Here is a 24,413-nt window from a genome sequence, read left to right on the forward strand (position 1 = left end):
CACCCCTAGAGCAAGCTAAAATTAGAACAACTAACTATAGACAGAAACTGTCTGAAAGATGCTGTACGAGATAAGTACTGCTACAGATGGGTCTAAATACTTTGGTAAGAGTCAACTAGACAGGACTGACAACACATGGTCCACAAAAATCCTGTGTGTTGTCATGCCGCAATAAGAGCACTGGCACATCAACGGGTATTTTTCTGTTCCTGCAGGGTCTCTAAAAAGAAGAAGAATTGTAATGCATGTTTATTTTATTTTTTAATTTTCCCTAACATACACCCTATTTGAAGAAGGATACATAGACTGCCAATGCTGAAGAATCCTTCTAAAATACTAGTTTCCTGTCTGTCAAGCAGATCCAATGACACAACCTGTGCAGACTATTACTGGTCTCAGCATTTATTATTTCTAGCATACCAAGCAATAGGTAATGGTAGCAGAAGATTCTACCTATAGAAACACATAAATTATTACCAAAAGATACACAGGTTTATAAGAATGTCTGCACAGCTAAAGGACTGCTCAATCACATGCGCTGGATTTCTGCAAAAGATTTATGAAGCTTTGGAGAGATCAGTCAGTTCTAAACCTTGAATCAAAGTACAGTTGGTGACATGCTATACATATTACATATTAATCCTAGTGACATCAGAGCCGCTGCCATTCAAAGTGACAAATATGTTCACCTTTAAGTAATAACTTTTTGTACACTTGCATAACTAGACGGCGGTATTTAGACCTTCAAGGGGGGAAGGCAATGTATATTATTCATTGACATTACAAGAGTAAAGCTATCTTTTGTGCCTGACTGCATTCCTAATGTTAGGAAATACATACAAAAACAGCATACATTTCCTAATAATTCATAATTGGGAAGGCGAAGAGGGTACAAAAATTAAAAAGAAAAGTATAAATAAATATAAGAATACAAATTCAGCTTACCAGTTCTAGGATTCAGTAGCAGCATTAGTTTTATATTTTATGCTATGAACAATTGAAAGCTGAACTCCAGGAATAAAACATAATTTCCTTGCAGTGGAACAACCCCATTGAAACTTGAAATGAACTGGAAGCAAAAGAATAATATCTTTGTTATGTAAACCATGAATCCCATAGCTCCTTATGTAATGGCTATGAACAAGGATATAAATGTTTCTTGTCCAGCCTATTTGGCAACAATGGTTCTTTCTAATGAAAACAATGGAGATTGTTGACTCCCTAAAACAGAAAATGTGTTATTTTCAGGATTACCAGGTATAAAAATGGTGAAAAGGCCAAACAAGTCCCCAAAACCAATGCAGCCAGTGCCACTAGGGACTAGTAATCTGTAATATAAAAATGTTCCCTTTTTTCTTCTGTTATTATCCGCTAGTTTCTTTGCACCAATTTCTATCTATATACATGTACCGCCACGAGGGCTTTATGTCATTCCTCGCGGTGATTGTGGTAAACCCAGAACATGCCTGCAAGACACATTCAGGATGTAGCAAAGTGGCAACGCCTGGACATCATCAGGTATTCTTTTAATGAAAGCTGAAAATTTAAAAATAATAAAAATGATTTTTAAAATAACATTGACATAGTAATTAATATTTGAGTTTTTTTTATTTCACAATAAATTAGGTAGGAGACAATTTTAACCTATGTGCAGCTCCCAACAGTTCCTTATTTGGAACCAAATCCCTGTGTCTTACTTTCCTACTTTAATGTTTTTTTTTTTTTTGCTGTATGTACAGACCTTTGAAAGTACATGTACTGTTTAAATGTCAAGTGTATATTGCACTGAACTTTTCATACAGTCTTTGGATTATTGTGTAGCTTACTTCTAACAGCTAGTGTAGAGGAAAAGTAGTGAAAAAAGCATCAGAGGGTTATTTGATTAAATATTTTGTACAAAAAGTGTCCCTGTTTCCCATTTAATTTGGAAGGTATGTTGTTGGTGCAATAATGAAATGCATGTTCTCACATACAATACGTTGTTTAATACCTGTTCATGTTTCCTCAAATATTTTTTACTCTTACATACTTTTGTATATTTTATTAAAAAAAGGGCTCCGGACTAACCCTTACATCAGCTCTTCTATAGGAGCAAGGTTATCATAGTTCAGCATTGGCCTCTCCTTGCTGTCATTTTATTTGTGACCATCAATAGTGCCATTGTCAACACCTACACTATATGACAAAAAGTTTGTGAACCCATTATAAATACTTTTTGACAGATATTTGGTTCCAATTTTGTTTCATTTGTTTTGAAAAAGGCCATTATCCAGCATGACTGTTACTCTGGGTAAAATGGCAGCTCTATATTGGCATGGTTTGGTGAATTTGGTTTAGGAACTCTGAGCTCTGGACTCTAGCCTAAAGAACATCTTTGTAGTGAACTGGAACACTGATTGTGAGCCAGATATATATGTCCAACATCTATACTGGACATATTCCCACAGAGAAACTCCAAAATTGTGTGAAAAGCCTTCCAAGAAAATTGAAGACTGTTATGCAAGTAAAGGGGACCCCATATTAATGCACATTGTATTGCAATTGTATGTCCAACAAGCACAAATAGCTGAGATGGTCCATTAGTGAGAATTTTTTGACCATATAGCGTAAATCTTTGTACCACTACTACTCCTTGGTTTTGTGGGACTTTGCCTCTTTTAAAAAACATGTTTTTTAATCTGTTTTCTACTTTTGTTGTATTTTACCATTTGCTCTTCTTTGTAAACATACTTTCTTTACTGTACTGCTTTCATCCAATTTTTGAAAAGGTCTCATGCGGCACAATCTTTTTTCCTCAAAGAAAATGTTCAATTCCTTACTATGGTTTACTTATTTAGTTCCGCCTTTTATTTTCCAGCTTGGCCATTGATTCTTCATAACATAACATTTTTCTCTCCAAGGCTAATTTTCCTTCTTGTTCTTTAGACTATTGCCTTTATATTGTTCTGTATATAATTCTATAAATCTTTAAGTTATTCTTGATGATACTCTGCTGATAGGTCCAGTTTAATACCGATCAATCATGCAACCCATAAAATCACTACATGATTGTTTATTCCTGGTTAATGAACCGCAGTTGAACATATGTTAACCAGAAACAAATGCATATGTAGCAGCATAACCAGACCTTTTATTAGCTGCTATGGATTTATTAGCCCACATGTGTTTATGGATAAAGGTCAGGGTTACAGAACTGATTTTGGGATTACTGCTCAAGAAATATAAAGATCTATGCCCTTCACACTGACACGACAGTTCTTCCTGCTCTCGGCTGAAGAGTAACTGCATCACTTTGCTTCCCCCCACTGCCAGCCTTTTTACAATTCATTTTGAATTACAAGATGCTTCACTTCATTCCCCCCATGATTGATAGCCATTCATAACTCATAAAACAGAAGCATGACAGATGCAGCAGAGATATTAACCTACAGAGAGAAGAATATCCCTGGAATATAGCAGAAATGCCATTAGTTGGATCCCGGCGGAACTGTCTATTAAGAGTGAAATGTGATCATTTGCCATTGGGCGTCAGCAAACTCCGTTTCTCGGAGTCTTTAGGGAACAAGTCCCTGGGGGAAATGACTATTTTTGTGTTTGGATGAGTCGTACTGTTATCTGTTTGCTTGCAGAAGGCTCATACTGTGAACTCATGTTTAAAAATCACAAGGTCTTTTCCTCAGAGTTAGGTGTAAGGCCCCATGTAGAATAATTAAATCATTAAAAAATATCCTGGAAAACCATTATATTTAGTGAGAAATAATATAGATGGCGAAGATTTTGATGGTTTGGACCTAGCTTTGAAGATTTGTTTTGGAAGAGGTCTGCAAAAGTACCCCTGGTTTTCAAAACTGACCTACTCTTAAAACCCTTCTAGAGTCTACATGGAATATTTATTGCTTACCATGAGCCTGGTTTATTAAAATTCTCCAAGACTGGAGAAGATAGTTTATCAAGGGAGAACCTTGGTGATCCAGAAAAACCTGAAATGTACCTAATAACAAATCATGTTCAGGAAAATATTTCCAGGCTTGCTGGACCACCATGGTTCTCCCATGATAGTCTATCTTCTCCAGTCTTGGAAAGCTTTAATATACCAGGCTCATTGAGTTGCATTACTTTAAGAGAAGCAGCCAGAATGTTCACAAATCTATTCTTTCATTTTACTAAAGTTGTTATCGTAGAATTCAAAAACAAAAATAAAATAAATGTATCCTAAAGGTTTTTAAAAGATGTTAATAGAGTTGAGGTAAACCTTATATGCACTTGGCTGTCCACTTGGCTGAACAGAGTGGCTTTTCTCAAACCAGAACTAGGCAGATGATAATACAGAACAAGATCAGTACTTCAAAAAAGTAGTTTCAAACCGTCAGATAAAGGTCAAAGTTAATCCAACTGGAAAGTTGTGGGACCAGATGTTGATTGATCAACTTTAGGTCAGTATAAGGCTATACACGCAACATATGTAAGAACATATGTAACAGACATGATCATGGTCAAATGTTTATGGTTGGGGCAGCAGGAAATTAGGACAGAACACAAATGAAAGCTGACCAAAAGCCCATGCAGAAGACCACCGGAAAACTGCAGATGAATGCCCTTTTGAAAAGGTAGGCCAGTCAAGAAGGCCTATCATTGGAGAGAAAGAAATACTATTGCATCTTTATCACATTGGGGACATTTTCCTAAAGGCCATCTTAGAACAAAATCAAAAGATCAAAATAAAAAAAAAAAATACTCCTATCTTTCCACCTTTCATCCACATAAGTGTGCCATCATGTGAGCCACTCAAAAACGTCATCTAGGAATGGAGAACAGGAATTACCTATGCATTCATCATGTGGGGTATTCAAGGAACCCCCTCCTGGGCAGCCTAAAGGATGTGTACATGTTACCCAAACAGTGATGTGGAAGCCTGAAGAAGGACTCTTCAAACCTTGAATTGTGGAGATTCAAAAGTCAGGTCCTTGCACATCATGTATACACCAGTTTGGTGAGTATATAGTCCTTAAGCTTGGTTTGTTTATGAGATGCACCGAAAGACAGGACCACTAGGAGCGCTATGGCTTGCACGGAGGTGGTGTGAGCCCTGGGAAGGGGAAGTGCTAAGCAGTAACCAGGTTTTCTCCAGAGCCTATAGTGGTGAGGATGTTGCACCGCTAGTTACTGCCAGGTTGCGGTTCTTGGGCACACCAAGGTGGGCAACACACGGTACCAAATCACAAAGCAGAAGGATAGTCAAGGAAAGCCAGGGTCAGGCAGCATGCAAGAGAGGTCAGGTCACAGGCTAGGGGTCAATTGCCAGGGATCCAGGAGTTAGAAACCAGTGACACAGGGGCCACTGCGGGCACAGGGAACACAAGAGATACTGGAAGCAACAGGAGGCACAGGTGACACAGGAAAATCCACAGACAGACAGCACAGGGAAGTTGTCTGGGAACCAACAGACTGGACAACGAGGGGATAACACAGGAGCTGGACACAGGAAGCACTGGAATAAACAACAGGTGTACAGGCATTAGCTCAATAGACCTAGGGGCTCGCAACTAGTGGAGACACGTTACATGGACACAGAGTGCAGTGTGTGACCTAGATAAATAGCCAGGGCTGGTCAAGAGGCTTTTTTATGATTGGCCAGCGGATTGGACAGAATTTATAATGCCTGGAAACAGAGACATGCCCAGTGTCAGAACTGCCCGCATGCACAGGAGAGAGGCATCTGCACTTTAGTGAGGAAGAGGTAAGTGTGACAGTTTATTTCAGCATGGATTATTTAGAGGGAGCTGCGGTTGTGTGTAGTAAAAAGCACTTGTGGGTTTAGCCATGCATGTTTTGGTATTCATTTTTCATGACTAAAGGTGTATCAGGTGTATCTCATTTATTAGTCGGTAAAAGATATATTTCTAAAAGCTGTCAAAAAATGAAAATTTCCCTTTAAGAATAACCTGTGTAAAGTAACCTTAGAGCATTTCTTCATTACTTTGTCCATGTACTTTTGCAATTACTTTAATAAGTTATCAAATAATTCAAATTTTGTCTTATATCCTGTGATCACTGAGGTTTCCAAAGGGAAGGCTGCCTGTGCTAGTGTCACAGCCCCAAAGAAATGTGAAAGCACAATATTAATGCAGCTCAGGATGAGATTTTGTATTTATTTTTTAATTGAAGTCTCAAATTAGTTTTGAAAGGGCACTCTGGGCCTGCAGTTAAGGCCAGATTTACCCGCTGTATTATTGTAATGTGATGGACCCCTGTGGTCCTAGAATGAGTCTGATTACTTATGAACATGAGCGATGCTGGCACGGTGCCCAAAAGGCAAAGTCGTAGACTTGTTCTGACCCCCCGTAACAAGATTTCCTCTAACGTATTTTGACAAACTTTATGCAGCTGGCTCCATGCTCGCAATAAGCCTGAAATGATGTCTAGAGAGGCTCAGTTTTAATTAGCTTTGGGATTTATGAGTACGGAAGGCTAGCTTATCTAAGGGCAATATCCTGGTGTGCTTATAATTATCTAGGCCACCATGGTGAACCACCTGTTCAGCAAAGGGCAGTTTGGTGCAGCTGTTTCAGAACCTCTTAGGATGTTGCCTGTAAATCAACAGCCTCGGGCAGATATTTATGTAAAATACCCTTTAGGTCGCTTATGTATGCGTTTATAAAGGCTACATGTTTTTCAGTTATCTACTTGTAATCTGACTTCATATTGAACTGCCCTGTGTCAGTTGAAAGCTGACATATCTTACAGTTTGAGTACCTATTTTGTAAATTAATGGGCAGGGGAGGGAGGTACCTGGGTCAGTTTACAAGAGAGGGGTCATTATTTTGTGATATTCACTTACAATTCAAATATGGGGGGACAAGAAAGTGCTACAAAGTCTGCAGAGGTTCTAAAGGTTGTGACATTTGCAGCCACTTCTATTCAGCAAAAAGATCTAGATCACAAGAGCATGCATATTGCTTGCCATTTGCATATTGCATATTGCATATTGCTTGCAAGTTTTTGTCAGGTCAAAAAAGTTATGGTCTATGGAAGCACATAAAAAGTTAGAATGTTAGACTAGCTTTTCAAGTCAATTTAGCATGCCTTAGCTTATATCAAAAGAAAGGGTTTGGATAGATTTGGGTACAGTAGGGAAGAGTGAAATCCCCTCTCTGACTCCACTTAAAAGTTAACTGCTTACTTGGTGACCAAACTTTTGTTCAAAGAGTGTTCTCCCACTGTTTTGCAACTATTTTTATTCTTTCGTAAAAATTTGAAAACTGCGGTAGACATGGCAACAAAATGTAACACTTCTTTTTGTTCAACAACTCATTCCAAACAGCCTCATCTTACCACTCAAATCATCGGTGGGAAGAAAAACTGAGCATGAACAAGAACACATGCATAGAAGATGCCAGGAGCAAAGCCAAAAAGTTTGGGGAAATGGCCTAGTTAGGAAACTGATGAAAGCTTTCCCTTTTCCTGAGCAGGTCTGAGCCTGCGATGAGAGAATGGGCGGGTTGTGTTTAGAGAGACAACCTGCTCACCGCTCTGAGCCTGCAATTCCATACTGGAGACATGGTCCCACTCGTGCCCACCCCACTACACCCCTGGTCATGGAGAAAAGTATATGCCTGATGGGCTGGGATTGGGTAAAACTAGAACCAAGGTTTTAGAAATAAATCACAACTTATTCAACTGTGTGTCTAAATCTAAGCTGGAAAAAAGTCTGGAAAGCAGGCACATATTTGCAACTTTCACATATGTGCTCCCTCCACATCCTACAATGGTGCGCTCATTAGTTTGAGTGATCTGCTGCGTGGACAAGAAGCTGGTACATGGAATATTTGCACAGCTGGTATTTGCATAGTGTTTTTTATGGCAACTTCAGTGCACTGAGAAGGTACAGTAGGTGACATTGAGGAGGTGTAAGCTGACCCCATATGATGCTTGGGCAGGATGTTTGGCTCCGTAGCTGGCACTCTGGCCCTTGCACCCCTAAGTCACAGGTTCAAATCTCAGCCAGGCTTGTTTTACACTGTATTGTTACCATTGTTTGTTTCAATGTCCAGATCGGACGTTATTGGTATAATGTACTTGTCAAAAACCTAATAAAAAGATTGAAATACAAATCTGGTCCAGGACACTATCTGCAAGGAGTTTGTATGTCCTTTCTGTGTTTGCGTGGGTTTTCTCCAGGTACTCCAGTGTCTCTTACATCCAAAAAACATGCAGTTAAGGTAATTGGTTTCCCCTCAAATCTTCCTTAGACTGTGGTAATGACATTTGACTATGGAAGGGACATTAGATTATGGAAGAGTCCCTTTGAGGGACAGCTAGTTATATGACAATGGACTTAAGCACTGTATAATATGTTGGTGCTATATAAATACTGGCTAATAATAGTAGTAATAATAATAATAATCCTGAATATTTTGACTCACCAATGCAAGGTAAACATTAAGCCTTCCATAACACTTTTACGGAGCAGCACTTCTACAGGTACCCCCTCTGCTAATTACTATACTAAATTACCCCAAGCTCCTTTTTGAAATGTTCAATCAGATTAATATTATTGCTGCAATGACATATTCTCAAAGGTTTCTACAAAGGTACAGACTGTTTTAAAATGACATTTACAGTAGCCAATATGTATGAAGACATCAATATTTGCTCTTATCTTGATTGCTTTAATGCAGAAAGATCACGGTTATATATTAGCGATAGAGAAAATCTTTGCTATGAGCACTTAACTATTTCTTGACCACTGGGATTATGTGACTGGGGAAACCCCATCAAAATATCTCATATTATTTTTAAATAGACTGTATTGTACATAGGCACCAATGAGCAGTTAAACAGTCGGCATGATGCATACATTAGAAAGAAACCAGAGTATAGTAAATAGAGCTTTATCATTGATCACTCTTCACTGCTAGTGATCAATGTTAGAGAATTAAATGTTCTTGGCTCTCAGTCTCATGACATTTAACACTGCGGCCTTGTCAAAGCAAAGGATCCCTGCACAATCCTGTTCAAATGTATCCATCCATTTCTATCTATATTTCAAACACCAGACTGCTTTTTATGTTTGTTTTCCATTGCAAAAAAATTAGGCAAAACTGTCTATAGTTATTAAATAAATAGCTCTTTATTTTGTTTTAAAATCTAGCTTTTCCTTGGTACAAAAGCTACTTATAAAAGTCAGCATGTTCTAATTTCCTTACTGGCACAGTGTTCACATATCTGCACAATGAAAGCATCCTAAGCTCTAACAGTTTCAACTTTAATGTTTGGGTAATTTTTAAGATGTTGGGATTCCCTAGATCTGGGGTCCGCAAGCTCCGTCCTTTAGGCCAGATACGGCCTAGCCAGTAGTTTGTTCCAGCCTAACGCTGCCTTGCTGATCCGACCTAACGCCGCCTTGCTGATCCGGCCTAATCCCGGCCGGCAACCCAATTTACTGTGGCCGGCGTTAACACTTCCACTGCCGGGGTAAATAGGGGAACATTCCCTCTCCTCCGCATTCTCCATTGCGGAAGAGAGGCATTTCCCTTCGGGGGGGGGGGGCGAGCCATTAGGATGGGACTCAAGAGAGAGGCCAGCCTAGTGTGCTCCTGCCTACTCCTGAAATGGCCTCGTGGCCAAAAAATTTGCTGACCTCTGCCCTAGATAAACAATTGTAGATGGAAAGCAACTACAGTATATGGTTGGAAGTCTGGGCATAAAGAAAAAAGGAAGGTTACAAATAAAAATAAACAAATTCCTGTTGGGGTCAACAGGACCTACCTATACCTGCCACAGGCCAAGGTCACAGCAACAACAGTTCCTGCTTAGGAGAACAGCATCCCAGGAACTGTTCTTTGGTGTGACGATGAACTGATCCTGTACTTTTCCAGCACTTAGTGTCAGAGTTGAAATTTTTTAGAAACTACCCTTTAATACCAGAAACCAAACAGCACAAATATAGACATGGTCTGCAGTATTTCCACCATAGCTGTGGCGTCCGAAGGTACTATGGATCTTAAGATCCTAGTCTTGCCCTTTTAAATGGATTGAACAAACTTTTTCTTTCACTACTACTTTCTTGCTTTACTGATATCATCAAACCGCCAATATATTACAAAGCAGGTCATATTCATGTCAATTCCCTGTCCCTTAGGAAAGCTCACAATGTAAAGTCCATAACATAATCTATAGCCAATTTTGGTGAAAAGATGGTTTACCTACCAGAATGATTTTGGGATGTGCAAGGAAACTTACTCAATTGCGTTGAGAACGTGCAAACAAGGAACCCCAGAGCTAAAGGCCCGGGGTGCAAGCCATTGGGCCCCATAGCTGTATACAAGTGTACATGTATATTTTCCTGTAGACAAAATCCTAACAAATGACCTAATTCTGTTTGTTCTTGCCAGAAAAAAATAAATAAATAAAAAACAAATGAGATACAGATTTTGGTAATCCCATAAAAAGACTCAGTGCAGCCTTTCGCAGGTATATTGTTAACGGAAACAAGTAAAAATAATACATTTACAATGAGGCATCAGGAATAAAACAAACTAATACAATGCCAGTTTGACTGGGATGTAAAAAGCCTGTTTGTCTGTGTCATGTAAATCTTGTTGTATTCTTATATATCTCAAGAAAAGGCGAGTGCAAGCTTTTAAAGCAACCTAAGACAAATTACTTTCAGCTACATTAAGTCTTCCAATATGTGTTCTTGTGCAGATGTGGCATTTATTTTGAAAATAAATTACATTTTCCATTAGGAAAGGTTGTTAAGAGTCAGCATTCTGTGCTCCAGGCTGAAATTTGGATTTGATTATCAAACAATATGAAAGTAGACAGTTTTAAACCCTTTCCTGGTACACAGGGCCTGGAAGTAGAAACACAATGAAAAGGGTAACTTTATACGACATTACCAGTCTGTAGGATGCCTCCACATGTATTAGTAATGAATACATTAATCTACATTGGTCAGTCAGGCTTCAGATGGCTTTTTTAGAGCTTGATGTACAAAATGCAATGTGCCCAAGCAGCTAGAATTTAGTATACTAAATCTAGATTAGATACAAAAGAATCCCAAATGTTTGGTATGGACTACAGCACTTTGGACATTGATCTTTGGTTCTACAACGGTCCAGATTAGGAAATGAAAATGGCTGGAGTGAATGCACTTTCATCAGTGAAGCTGGGTGATCCAGCAAATCTGGAATGGATCTAGTACAGGATTCAAAATATTTGCATAGCAAAAAGCAAATGACTTTGAAGAAATCCATTCAAAGTTTGCTGGATCACCCAGCTTCACTGATGAAAGTGTATTCTCTCCAGCCTTGGAGAGCTTTAATAAATCAGGCCCTTGGTGTCATACCATGCCCATGTTTGAACCAAACAATAAACAATGTTCCATGTTATGGTTGATGCCATCTTTTGAGGACATATAGTCACGTATTGAACACATTTATCATCTATTTTATTTCAGGTTGCTGTGGGCTCATAATGTTTTGTTGGTGTGGCCAGGTTAAACTTTGGGGTAACTGTAGTATAAATAATTGGGGCTCATACTACATGAGCAATTCTTAGTGAGAATAACCCTGAGACCTTTCACAGGTACATAAAAGTACAGAAAGCAATAAATCAAATCTACAATGACAACTGTTGTGTCTGTAACTAATTTTCAGGGTATGGAACTCCTACACCATTTGTAATCTTCAATCACCAAGTTACCGCCAGAGAACTGAATGGCAAAGGTGACAACTATGGTACATAATGATTTTTATGGGAAACACTTACAAGACTCAGCAGGTGCAAAAGAATGGACAAAGGGACAAAGACATGTTAGTGTGAGGTCGGGTGACATGAAGAAGAAAAAGAAGGAAAAAAGATGGTTACGTTCTTTGTTCCATCCCGTGCTGACTGGTTGGGCTCGGTTTGTGAAGTAAATGAGGGCTTTCATTCTAAAGGTAGGTGATTTTTTTTTGTGTTCCGATTTACCTTTTGCTTTTGAGAGGAGGATAGTAACATAGGAGAAGGCACATTTCTCCTTTTGAAGCCAAAACAGACTAAAACAGCCATTCTCAGGTGTGGTGGTTGCTCAGCCCTGTGAATCACTCCACTTTAAAACATAATTAGGAATTTCAGAGCTTCAATAACAGATGTCACCACCATACGGTGGACCTTATAGAACATGATATGTAGTGGCTATGTGTTTTTTTAATTAGGTAATTACCAGTGACAGTTCAGATACATCATATTTTTGGATCCAGAAGTCGGGTTTTTGGCACAAAAAAAATTAGCATACCCCACCAAAGGAAACATATCAGCACATTCTGTACTAAGTCACTAAATGTATGGCATCAAATCTGTGCCGAACTGGTAACTTAAAAGGGTCTTCAAACACCACTGTTGTGCTGGATATGCTGTATACACTCCATGGTGCATTGCTCTGCAATGAAATTGAGTTATAAAGGTGCCTTGAGTAATTAGGAATAAATAGCAGATCATCACAACAATACTTGTAACACAAGTTACTTTCTATTGTTCCATATATGCATTATTGCACCATGGTGGGAATGGCCTCCTAATAGTGATGGCCACATTTGGATGTTTGATTTCTTAATAGTTTGGTAGGAATTAAGAGTTTGAGTCTAAGACAAACTGATGATGGAGGAAATGTACAATTATGAGGTGCCACCAGAACATGAAGAGAGAGGAAAACTTTGCAGAGAATACATTCTAATAGGTTTATGGGACAGAAAGAAAAAGAATGTAAAAGAAAAAAGTATTTAACTTTTTACTACTGTATTTAAAGGACGGGACACTATGGTGGTGACATGGACATCAGCAGAAGCAACTACTAATCACAGTGGGAAACACAGGAGGTTGACACCCCAGAAGAACTGGTTTCTCCGGGGTCTTGGATGATTCCTTTTCAATGGAGCTTGGCAAAATGGGATAGAGAGCTATTTATTCTTCCTCACAGGCAGTGCTTTGTGGACATTTTTAAACTTTACAGTGGACATTCTTGAGGTTTTTAAGATGGAACCTTTAAAATAACTTCCAGGTCTTTGGGAAACCCTTACTATAATTAGAATATCCACAGTTCAGAGTACGTTAGTGTGGTCGCCATTGGGAAGAATGTCACCCTTACAGATAGCCAGAATCATTGATGTCAAGTAAACTGACCCAAGAGGCAAAATAGTTCATTGTCCCTAGCAAACTCTGCAGGAACCTTAGGGCTCCACAGAACTGTAATTGAGAAAACTGCCCTAAAGGGTCAACTTAGGTGCAAAATTGACATCTTGTGAAATGTGTTTCTTGCACAGTAGACCAGGCACTGGAGAACCTCACATGGTTTTCCATGGTACTTGAGCTATGATCCCACGGACCTGTTGTATAACGTGACCACATACAGGGTAGAAACTGCAAATTAAATTTGAAATAGCACAGAAATGTAGTGCATGTACGGAAATTGTGAGTGTCACCGGTGTCATTGCTCTATCATACTCTGTTGCGTGATAGATTAATGTATGAGCGATGCTTCTAGGCAAAGCATTTATATGACAATGCTAATGCATTTGTTTCAGCTCCGGAATTAATTTTCTGGCAGGAGGGAAGGTCAGGGTGAAACTACAGAAATATGAGCCATTTTTTGTCACCTTTATCAAATTACCTCAGGCTGGCCTGTCAAAAGACAGAGGCAATAGCATGCAGAGTAATAAATGTTTACAATGATTACAGTTGCTGGACAGAGTTAATTTCACCAAATCAGTCATGTTCATTAATGTCAGGAAACCTTTTTTTTTAAGAAATTTCTTTCATGAGTTTTAAAGAAGCACAAGTGATGATGAGATGGAATGTTGTTTTATTTTGTTAAAGCTGAGCTCCATGAAAACAGCTAAATATACTGATAAATTCATATATGAGAGCCCCATTACCCCCCAATGGGTTTGTATTTCTGTTTATCCAGAATTAATATTACTCAGTTCTGCCACATAGCCCAGCATTCTTTGGCAAGGCAGAAGACCTGTTTTTTTTCTCTGTTTTTTCAATACCACCCAGTGGATTTGTCTCTACCCAAGCCACTGACTGGACATAACTGAAGTGATAAGAGAAGCAAATGACTGATAAGTTGTTGTTAGCACATGAATCGATAGGCTCCTTCTGATGCTTCTCCCTGACCTTCTCTGAGCTCTGCTGTATGGGGACTGCAAGCTGATATTAAGGTAAATTCAGATACTTAAACTGCTTACATTCATTGATGTATTATTGAATACAACATTGCATTATTTGTGTCCACTATATCTGCTTGGAGTTTAGCCGTAAATAAACAATACCATTTTTTTTTTCTTAAATATATGTTATTATAAGGCTAGAAGAAAACAGAAAAATGAAATATTTCCATTTTATTGATTCCTACAAATCTTCCCTGAGAAAACTTAGCCAGGGGTTCTCTAGAGACTTCCACCACTGTACAGTAATAGGATAGTCGCCTGACTCAATCATAGATGCTCAGAATGGACAAAAATATATATAAGCATTTTACATTTTGACTTTACTGGTAACATATGCAGAATCAGACTCATAACTTGAGAAATCTATAAATGTACTGCTGTATAAGGTCCTGTAATATACCAAATCCCAAAAATTATATTAAGAAAAGAAATTGTTTCGCTACACCTGGGTCCACTGACCCATCAGATAAACAAAATTAAAGTAGTTTTATTGCCATACCTATTGTATAAACAATACAAGAAAATCATATCAAATAAAGTATATACATTATAATAACAAAAGCAAACAAATCCAGTGATTCAGCAAAGTCATACGGTGAATCCAAAAACTGGCCATTGAACATTCTTTTCAAACAATTCCAGCTTAGCTCACTTCATAAATATTTTTCTGTTCCTCCATAAAATATAATTTATAATTTAAGTTACTTGACCTAAACTAAACTAGATTAATAATCTGAAAAATACATTGAGAAAGTCTCATTTCTTAAAGAGAACCTTTCTGCACCTTACTTAGGCCAAGTGATGTCGTCCCTTGGTCTTGGTGCTCGTCTATGTAATGAAAGCTGATCATGGCTGGTAGAAGGGGCCAGTACGGTGCCATACATAAACATATCCTAGCATCCTCCCTCAATAGTCTTCAAACCTAAGACTAGACTTTCACCTAGGAAGAATTGAAACATCTAAATGCCTTGATAGGTGGGTCACCATGGGTGTCATTTTGGTAGTGTTCCTAGATAAGAGATATTATCATGGACACCATGCTAGGTAACACTCACATGTGACACTCTATTATTGAAAGAACTGAAATTCAATGTATGAAAGGGGTGCACCAGGCTATGAAAGTAAGGGCCTAAGTAATATTGGAAGTCCCGCACCCTGGAGATGGAGCTGACTCTATTTAACTTGACAAAGTAATGAAGACACAACATGGTGGGCAGAACCGAGTCACATGGATGCAGATGAGAGGACACTGCTAGTTGGTACTAAAAAGACTAAAAACTGTACCTTACCCTGGGGAAATACACTTAGTGGTGGTTGTAGCTGTAGAGAATACCTAATGGAGAAGTCTTCCAGGTTTCATGTATTGTATCATGTAACACATAATAAGGATACTATTGGAGATTTTTTATTTTTTATTTTTAATACTCTGATCTCAACCATATAATGAGAATGGCTGTTTAACACAAGTTGGTAACACTGGATGTTTGTAAGACAAAGGGTTTCCCACTATGGACAACTGTGAAATGCATATTATATTCAGTGATAGTTATAAACAAAAGATGAGTGCTTGACCTACTTAAGGTGAAGGTAGTAAACATGCCAATATTATTTTACAGGATGCTCTTTGCATGCTTTGGTTTTTTTTCTTATAATGTTGATTTTTGAAGTATTAATATATCTCATTGGTGGTGGAGTGGTGTACATGTAGAGTAAATTATAATGTCCAGAACCATACTTATAATATTGAATTTTAAAGTTGTGTAATGAAACATAGAACTAATACTCTCTAAGAATTATTCTTATAAAGTTCCTACTGCTCAACTTTTTTGTTCTGTCCCTTATTATTAGGCAATGGACATTTTTACACATACTGAACCAACACCATTGTGCATTGATGCCAAATCTGATCCCGATATCTTGCAATGGAGATATTTGACTGATGACTCCACAATGGCTTCCAGTCTATCTCTGTCATCTCCTGTCTTTTACTGAATGTACAGCTGAGTGAAATGTATTTTAGTCCCAGCACACAGTACTGTGAGGAGGGAAAGGTCAGAGGCCTGCACTGGGAATTACCTTGACCTTTACAAACACATCCATCACCTGCCCCCTGTAACATGCATCATCCATCGCTCACACTTTAAAGGTCCTCTCATTATTAATGATGGCAAATATATATTCTCTTTCATGTGGACCAATCTCTGGGCTCATATACTAGAGGTAACTTACCATTATGGCAGCTTAGAATATTTTTTTCCAGTTTAAAAAAAACACTTGTCCTTAACCATACATCTTAATATTGTGCATAGTCTTTTTTTGTAGAACATCCCTTAAATTGTGTATTCAAAGGTAAAACCTGGATAAATAGCTGCAAAGTTATAATTCATTATCAAACATGTTTTATCTACCAATGGATCTATATTTACGCCCATTAATTCCAATAGTTTGCTCAGCCATGCAAGAAAAAAAAAATAAAAAAGCCAGTCTTACATTTTGATTCTGTTTTACTCATATATAGTTTGGCCACCTCACTGCCCCTCAGACAGTTACAAGAGAAAAAAGGAGCAGTAGTAGACTGATAATATCATCTTTTTCTATCCAAATTGCTCATTATCCAAGAAACCCCCTATCAACTCCTGGACAGGGTTGTGCAGAACCCTGGTTGGGAAACATTGTTCTGTACTGTTCTGTATATACGTGGTAAGCTCTGGTCCTCTATCCCTGGCATAGTCCTGGAGATTATTAAAATGAACACAAGTTAAACTAGGAAAAGAGAAACTTTTTCGTCCTTGGAAGTTAAAATACTTTTAGCACAATATTACACAAATTTTCTTCTTGTAAAAAATATATATTTATTTCTTTTGGAACCACTGAAAAGGTAATAGGCTCATAATTAAAATATAATTTTAAAAACTGTTCTCGTCCAGCTAAAGTGGTTAAAGAAGACATTTATTCTGAGAAATATGGAGGTTGGCTTTTCCAATGAGTCACTTGTTAACAGAGATTTCAACTTTACATGGAGACATAATTGCCACCTTGCAACCTAAATAAATTTGTTTAGTTCAAGACTTAGTCCAGGTACAATGAAAGTACAATTCTTGGAACAACTGAAACAAGTCCAAAAGATTTTCTACAGTACCAAGGTCAACAATGTTAGACCAGTTGCATTGATAACTGACATCAGCGGCTAGCCATGTACTCTATCCAATATGGTAGCTAAAGCCCATGAATGAAAACATAACATAAAGTCATTTAAAATCATTCAATCTAAAATTCAACCACAATTATTTGGTAAAGAATATTCCTGGTCCATGTGTTTTTAGTAGTAAAGATTGATTCTTCACTGGAGAACGTTTGGTCAATATCAGGTATTGGTCTCGTTTTAAATGGACCACATAGTGTTTCTGGGATTTTACAAACCACCAGTAGATGCTACACTGGATGATCCACAGCGCTGGACCTTCAGGAGAAAAAAAGATCCTAGCCACCAAGCCTAATGAAGCAAAGTAAAGGACGTTCACAAGTACAGAAGGCACACTTTTTACATGCTGACCCTTAAAATGTGAAAATATATAAACTATTGGAGCAACACACCAGCTAGTCAACTAACACTTTTAGAAAGACAGATTAATAGCCATACATTAGAGGTGTCCTCCCATAAGCATGTATAGCAGGTAAGGGTTACCTAGTATTTACTAGGCATTTATATTTAGACTTCTTGCACAAGTACTGTAACAATAGAGGTTTTTAATGCAATATCTATCTGAAAAAATAGCAGTTTCTATTGATTTTTAGGATTAAACAAAGCACTTGTTTCTTAGGTATTCTATCTCAGTTTTTATTACTTAACAGAATCCCTAATCCCTTGCATACCTTGCCATAAATGCAAACTGAGTGGAAAGCACAATGTTATCTTTTCTTTGTAAATTTACAATATTCCCATTCCAAGGTAAGAAAGATGAACAAAGACAAAAATAATTAAATGTTCATGTATAAAAAGTCAACTTGGTTGACAACCTTGGCTCCCCACTTAAATACAATGGATGAAATGTACCCACTCAAGGAGAAGAAGTGAGTTACTTTCATGATTACCAGAAAATAAAGAAATACCTAAAAAGAAAACCTAATTCAGGCATGATGCCTACAGACCAGTAAGCCCCAATACATTAAATGCTAGTTTTTGGGTTTAGATACACTTTAAAATGGTCATGAGAAGGGAATCCCATCGTTAGGCTAAAATGATATAAACAGCAAAAAAATGGCATCAACCTCTCAACAACTTTAGGATGTTGATGCACCACAAAAAGGTCTAAAACAAAAGCGATTTTTAAAACAAGCATTTCTGAGTATCAGGTATAATTGGCAATTATCTCCATGAAATGCATAAGAGACAGAAAAAATATTTTCCAAAATATACATGTCTAAAATGCCTGGGGACTGAGCTTTTAAAAATCCAGAGAGGTATAATCCTCCCAACCAGAACAGACATTGCCCTGCATACATCATTTAAATCAGCCTGCACAAGAAATATGATGTTTCAATCAATCAGTGCCTGGTTAATGATTCAAAGGCCTAACTTGTCTTGAACACAAGCTCTTTGGGAATATTACAGAGAATCCATCTCCTTTCAAAAGCTTAAATAGAACTTTATTTCAAACACTTAGAAAAAAACTTTAGCCCGGTCTCCCACAAAGCTTAAACAGATGCCCAGAGGGCTCCGTATGTTAAATATTTTGAAGGATTTTCATTTAAGGAACAAGAAACGGTTTTCTTGAGGTTTTATAAAAAAAAAAAAAAAAAGTTTCCTGCATTAACAGGCAGAATGGAAATGAGTATAGATCAGAGCTTACCTGTATTAAAGAGGAGCCCTACTTAAAGAAATTGAAAAATTACTTTTTATTTAAATATTTTGGTCATTGCCTATTTAAAAAAAAAACTTCTTATTATAGAACTGTAGATATAAAGTAGATGCAGAAACATTACACTTATCATTCTGGGGTTCACACAGCCCTCCAATGCTCGTTCATGGTTGCATGGTTTGTCTTGCACGCATGTTATGTTAAGATAACCCAATTATTGAGTAAACTGCCATCATACCACAGCAATCACACTTGTGCTAATTTTTCCAATGCAAGAAACCACAATGCATTGCAGTGCAGGTGCATTGGTTAAGTATTTTGGAGCGATATTCATAATGAATGGCACTGTACCACACTGCAGGGGAACACATGTGTTGCAGTGATATTAACACTTTACACTTCTTTGGTATGGTCAATGAAATTTCCATTACAGATTTCCACTGTCCTAATTTTGTAGCCCTTTACACAGGGTTTAGTGGAAAGAACCACAGCATCTACAAGAGACAAGCTATTTGACACTTCCAGGAGCATCTAAAAGGGAGCAAGCCAGATGAGGTCAGTTAGGTTTTTAGTTGGGCATTGCACCTACCTATATGGAAATATTCAATGAATTTACGTTCTACAAAAAAAAATTGTCATTCTTCCAAAAAGTTTTCCCAAAACATCCCATTTCTGTAATATCAAACTAATATGTCAACTTGTTTTCAATTACACTTAACATTAGGAAGCTGAAACATTCTTGAATTATTTTTGCTAAAGGAACTCTTTTAACTAGCTCATTGTATTGTATATAACACATGAAAGCCACAGGTCTGGTTTGAGAACATTTCTAGTTAAGTCATTTTTTGACAACCTATGAAACTCCCCACAAACAGCCAGAAACATAGCTGGTGTGCATCAGATGTTAAAAATATACCATCAATAATAACTGATCAATTTTCATATCAATTTGGAATCAACCTGAATGATTTTTCAGTAACTATTCTTCATTAAACTGGAGGTGATAGTATTTATCTAGAGTTCCGTTTTAATTCTGCATTCATTTTGCTTGATGACTCCCATGGTTCCTTTTACTCCTCTCTTTTACAACCTTTGTGTCTGCCATTAAATGTAAATGGTATTCAACCGATAAATATATAAATGTAAAAATGATTGTGAATATGCTGGAGTTTACAGCATGCAAAACAATTATGGGAGGAAGTCTCCTTGCCATGTCTTCAGTGCATTGTTAAAGTTGCTTTTATGTAACATTAACACAACAGGGTAGCAGGTGCAATACCAAGAGCTGTGTTATATTTATATAGGCTCTTCTTCCCACGGAGATATTTAACCCTAATTAATATACTTTGGGGAGGAAACTAGATTAACATTCTGAGTCCTCTTCAAGTACAGTTCAGGGTTGCCAAACATTCAGAAATGTACTGACAGACAAAAAGAATGCCGAGAAATATAAGCTGAACCTCAGGAGAAAAAAAATTGCATTGTAATTGGGCTACGCCTGTGCGTTAAGGATTAAAGGCTTGTTTAGGTGTATTGGGAACTTAGGAAGGTCTGCTCCGCCTATAGGTGCCCTTCTTCTGTCTCTGGGCTGTAGTGGTGAGCCCTCAGCATCCTCATTTACAATGCAGGACTATTGAGTCTGCATTTTAGAGAATGAGATCAGAGCCTGAGACATTGCACTGCATGAAGCACCATGAAAAAAGGTTGCAGATGAGAAATCACAAAGAAATGAGAGCATAAAGTAAGTCAAGGTGTTTTTTACATCTGCCCTAGACACAAACATATATCTAACCCTTGCAAATCAGGAGAGCCCCACAAGATAAATCAAGATATTTTTTAAATGCCATTAGAAAGATAATATTGGTTTATACTTGTGTCTCACCACTAGATGGTGCTGTGTGCTCATGTAAAATGTGTAACAAATCCTTTCTTTTGAAGACAATAGACATAGGTTTATGACATACTTTACACAGGGATACAGCAGCATCCACTGGTAGCCAACAACAATACATAGGAGATCAATTGAGAACAAGTGAGCCTAAAACCAAAAGTGCAAATTACTTTAACCTGTAACAAAGGAAAAATGATAAACCAAATACTGTATGACTTTATATTTTTCTTCTTTTAAATACATGTTTTAAAAATACCTCTCATAAATATATTTATTCACATTATTTTATTGCCATTATTATTGATTACTGTTTTGTTAGCACTGACATCTGAATTTTGTGCTGTAGGTTCATACCCAAGTATGAGTACCCAACCTAATTGTCCTGATTTTGTACCTTTATATTTGGATTGGTTTATATTTGAGTAGAAATATTAAATAACCTATATGTGGATGCATCATCATGTCACCCTTGTAGTACTGTAATAGTAGTACCCTGTAATGAAAACGGGAACAGTTCAGTGTCACACAGCTACTATCAGTAGCTTCCACATTAAAGGAAGGTGTCCATCAACATGGAGAAGACAAGAAGCCAAGACAGCAACAAAAATAAACTTAAGTTGTGCTTTAGGGTTCATAAAGTAAGTAAAAATGTATATTGGATTACAGCATTTTATTACAAGCAAAAATTATTGTATCATCATAATCTGATTCAAGTTGTTATATTTCTGAATATTTTTTGTTTCTCAAACAAGGGAATCTTTGATGCAAACTTGCCCAAGCATTAGAACGTGATTTTCCATTAGGTTCCTGCAAGCACATTGCCTGGGGCCCACAATACTTAAGAGCATAGGAAAATTTAATATGAAGAAAAGATAAAGAACAAAGTCAAACACCAGTGCAGGACATTGTGTTTATCCCTTACGTCCCACCAAGCTCTTTTAAGCACAAATTAATCACAAATTATGGCAGATTCATTGCTGTTCAAGGGGCTCACAATGGGATCTCAAGTTTATAGTGTGACAGTTGTGTATCCTACAGTTCTGAAGTGCAAAGCTGTGGACAAATCTGATCTCCCCAAGTACTGCTGTTTGTCATGGGTAAAATTGAAGTACAATCATGATTTGTCTATCGTTTAGTTTTGAAAAGAGTGGGTAAAGGTTAGAAAATCTGTTGGGTTTCTATTGCTGTCTCTGGGACTGGAAGGCAATAGCAATTATGTTCAATTGGGATCCCATGGTGGCTTCTAATGTCCGTAATTTCTGGGAAACTGGAACGGACAACCTTCAAAGTGGTCAGCATTATAAAAACAATGAATTATTTCCATTGGCTGGTTTCTGGGACAGTTTATGTCATAAACCACTTCCTCGCAACCATCAGCTATTGGGAATACTGGCTACTGTGTAATTTACCAACATACTTTGTCCCAAACTTTGTTTCCCTTGCCAACCAAGAGGTTGGCAATTTAAGAGTCAGTTGGACTTTAATGGGTTTGACTGGGCGAACTTCAAGAACTTTTGCCAGACCTGGAAGGAACTTTGAAGTGACTATGGTCACCAGTACAAAAAAAGGATGAAAAGCCATCTGCAGGTACATAGATAGGATATTTAAAACCTGGCCATATAAAGAAGAGGAAGAAAACCGTGGGATGTCATGTTCAATATATATAAAAATATATAAATGTGCACAACTTTTTTTTTTTATTATTTTGGTGGGGAGATGCTTCAGGACCAGGGGTCTTCTAGTGGAGAAGTGACCCTTAATGTAAAACATAATATATAGTATGTAATATAAATGTAGAAAGGTAACTAGGACAAACTAAGGCTTAACAACAGTCCATAAATTATGTTTCCTCAGATGTGCCTAACTATTGGAACCATTGTACAGCTTGAAGTGCAGTTGTCACCTTTGTGGATGAATTTGATTCCAGAGGCGGTATAGCAGGTTCAAAGGCAAAATTAAATTCACAGTTGTTTCTATGGCTGATTCCACTATTCTGGCTTTTTAATGATTTATTTTGTTTAATGATAAGGAAAAAGTGAAATTTGAGAAACTATTAAACTGTCCTACTTACTGAACTATTGTGCATTTCCAGAATTAGTTGTTTAACAGCATAGAGAGTAGGGTGAGCCCAAGGAGAGGGGTCCTGCCAGTGTCTGTTCAAATCAAAACCCATCAAAGAGCACCTGTAAGAAACAAGTATCAATGTTAGAAAATGGATGTGACAACTAGAGCAACATGTTTATAAAGAAGCCAAGAAAGTGAAAACAAAACAAAAACATGGTGTCACATATAGGATATAAGCTAATATTTAGTTCTCCACTTTTGTGCATGCCTCTGTGCATACTTTTCTATAGAGGCGTGCACATGGACAGAGTCCCCCACCCATTTCCATGTATTTTGTCTCATCCCACCCTGTTTTTTGGAATTAGGCATCTAAGGGCAATAGAAATCTGGGGAGAGGGAAGGGTTGTGGAGATTCTGGCCCTGCTCACACGTCTACGCTTTACAATTATTGTTTAATTTTCCTAAATCCAGGTTGCAGAAATTGATCAATACACTGTAGACTTGTGTGTTCATGGATTTGATCGAGGCAGGAGTAGAATTGCTGACCGTCAGAGACTTGGGAAAAGAGCTTAGGGACCAGCTGAACTCATACTGGCCCTACAGTTTATAGACTGCTCTACCGAACTACCAGTTACTAAAAGCCCATGAGGAAGGTAAATAATGAAGTCAAAAAATGTGACGGGTGAGGTTTGTTACTGTTTTGTAGCAGTAAAACCCATTACTGGTTATTTTTGCATACAAGTGGTGCCTTTCCCTTCAATCATCATGCATATAGACAGGAAGTGGGGGTAAATGGGACAACAGTTATAACAAGATTTGTTTTAAGGAAACTGTTAAAATAAAAATTGGTCTTATAATCAATCATAGGTTTATTTTTACTCTCCTGGAACTTCTATACCAGAATGGCAACTTTCATTGAAAATTTGTATGTTGCTCTGTAACACTGATTCCTTTTAAGGCTGTTCCTAGGTCGGGGAACAAGATGACATCAAATCTTGGATCAAAATAAAAACCTACCAGTAAGCCAGGAAAATAAAAGTACCACTTATGAAACCTTTCTTAGCAATGGAATTCTCTGTGGCTGCAATGCCGGCAAAATGACACTTATCATCTGAGACTTGAGTGTATCTATGAAGAGCAGCAATCCATCAATCATGTGGCTGAGATTGACTCCCAATATGGAGCGCCATTCCTAACACGCAAAATCCCTGGATTTTAGCTGCTATGTAGATTTATTATCTGTATCTCCAATGTGTTAGTTATACACGTAGCAATGACTTCTCATTTTCCCTGCAGTGCCTAATATATGATGTTCATACATTTTATTTACACTGAAGGAAAAATCATTTTTATAACTCTATCCACTTGGAAAAGCTGAACTCCTGG

The 24,413-nt window shown here is 37.6% G+C and overlaps 1 protein-coding gene across 2 annotated transcripts in view; it reads right to left on the minus strand.

Annotated features, from left to right (window-relative positions):
- Positions 1-24,413, minus strand: part of AGBL4 (AGBL carboxypeptidase 4) — a 917,984-nt gene that overhangs the window by 136,785 nt on the left and 756,786 nt on the right. For both annotated transcript variants that reach the window (XM_072419611.1, XM_072419609.1), the window contains exon 9: positions 23,035-23,146. In XM_072419611.1, coding sequence (XP_072275712.1) covers positions 23,035-23,146 — 112 coding nt within the window. The remainder of the gene's footprint in view (positions 1-23,034; positions 23,147-24,413) is intronic.

The sequence above is a fragment of the Pyxicephalus adspersus genome, chromosome 8 (assembly GCF_032062135.1).
Source record: "Pyxicephalus adspersus chromosome 8, UCB_Pads_2.0, whole genome shotgun sequence".
Lineage (NCBI taxonomy): Eukaryota > Metazoa > Chordata > Amphibia > Anura > Pyxicephalidae > Pyxicephalus > Pyxicephalus adspersus.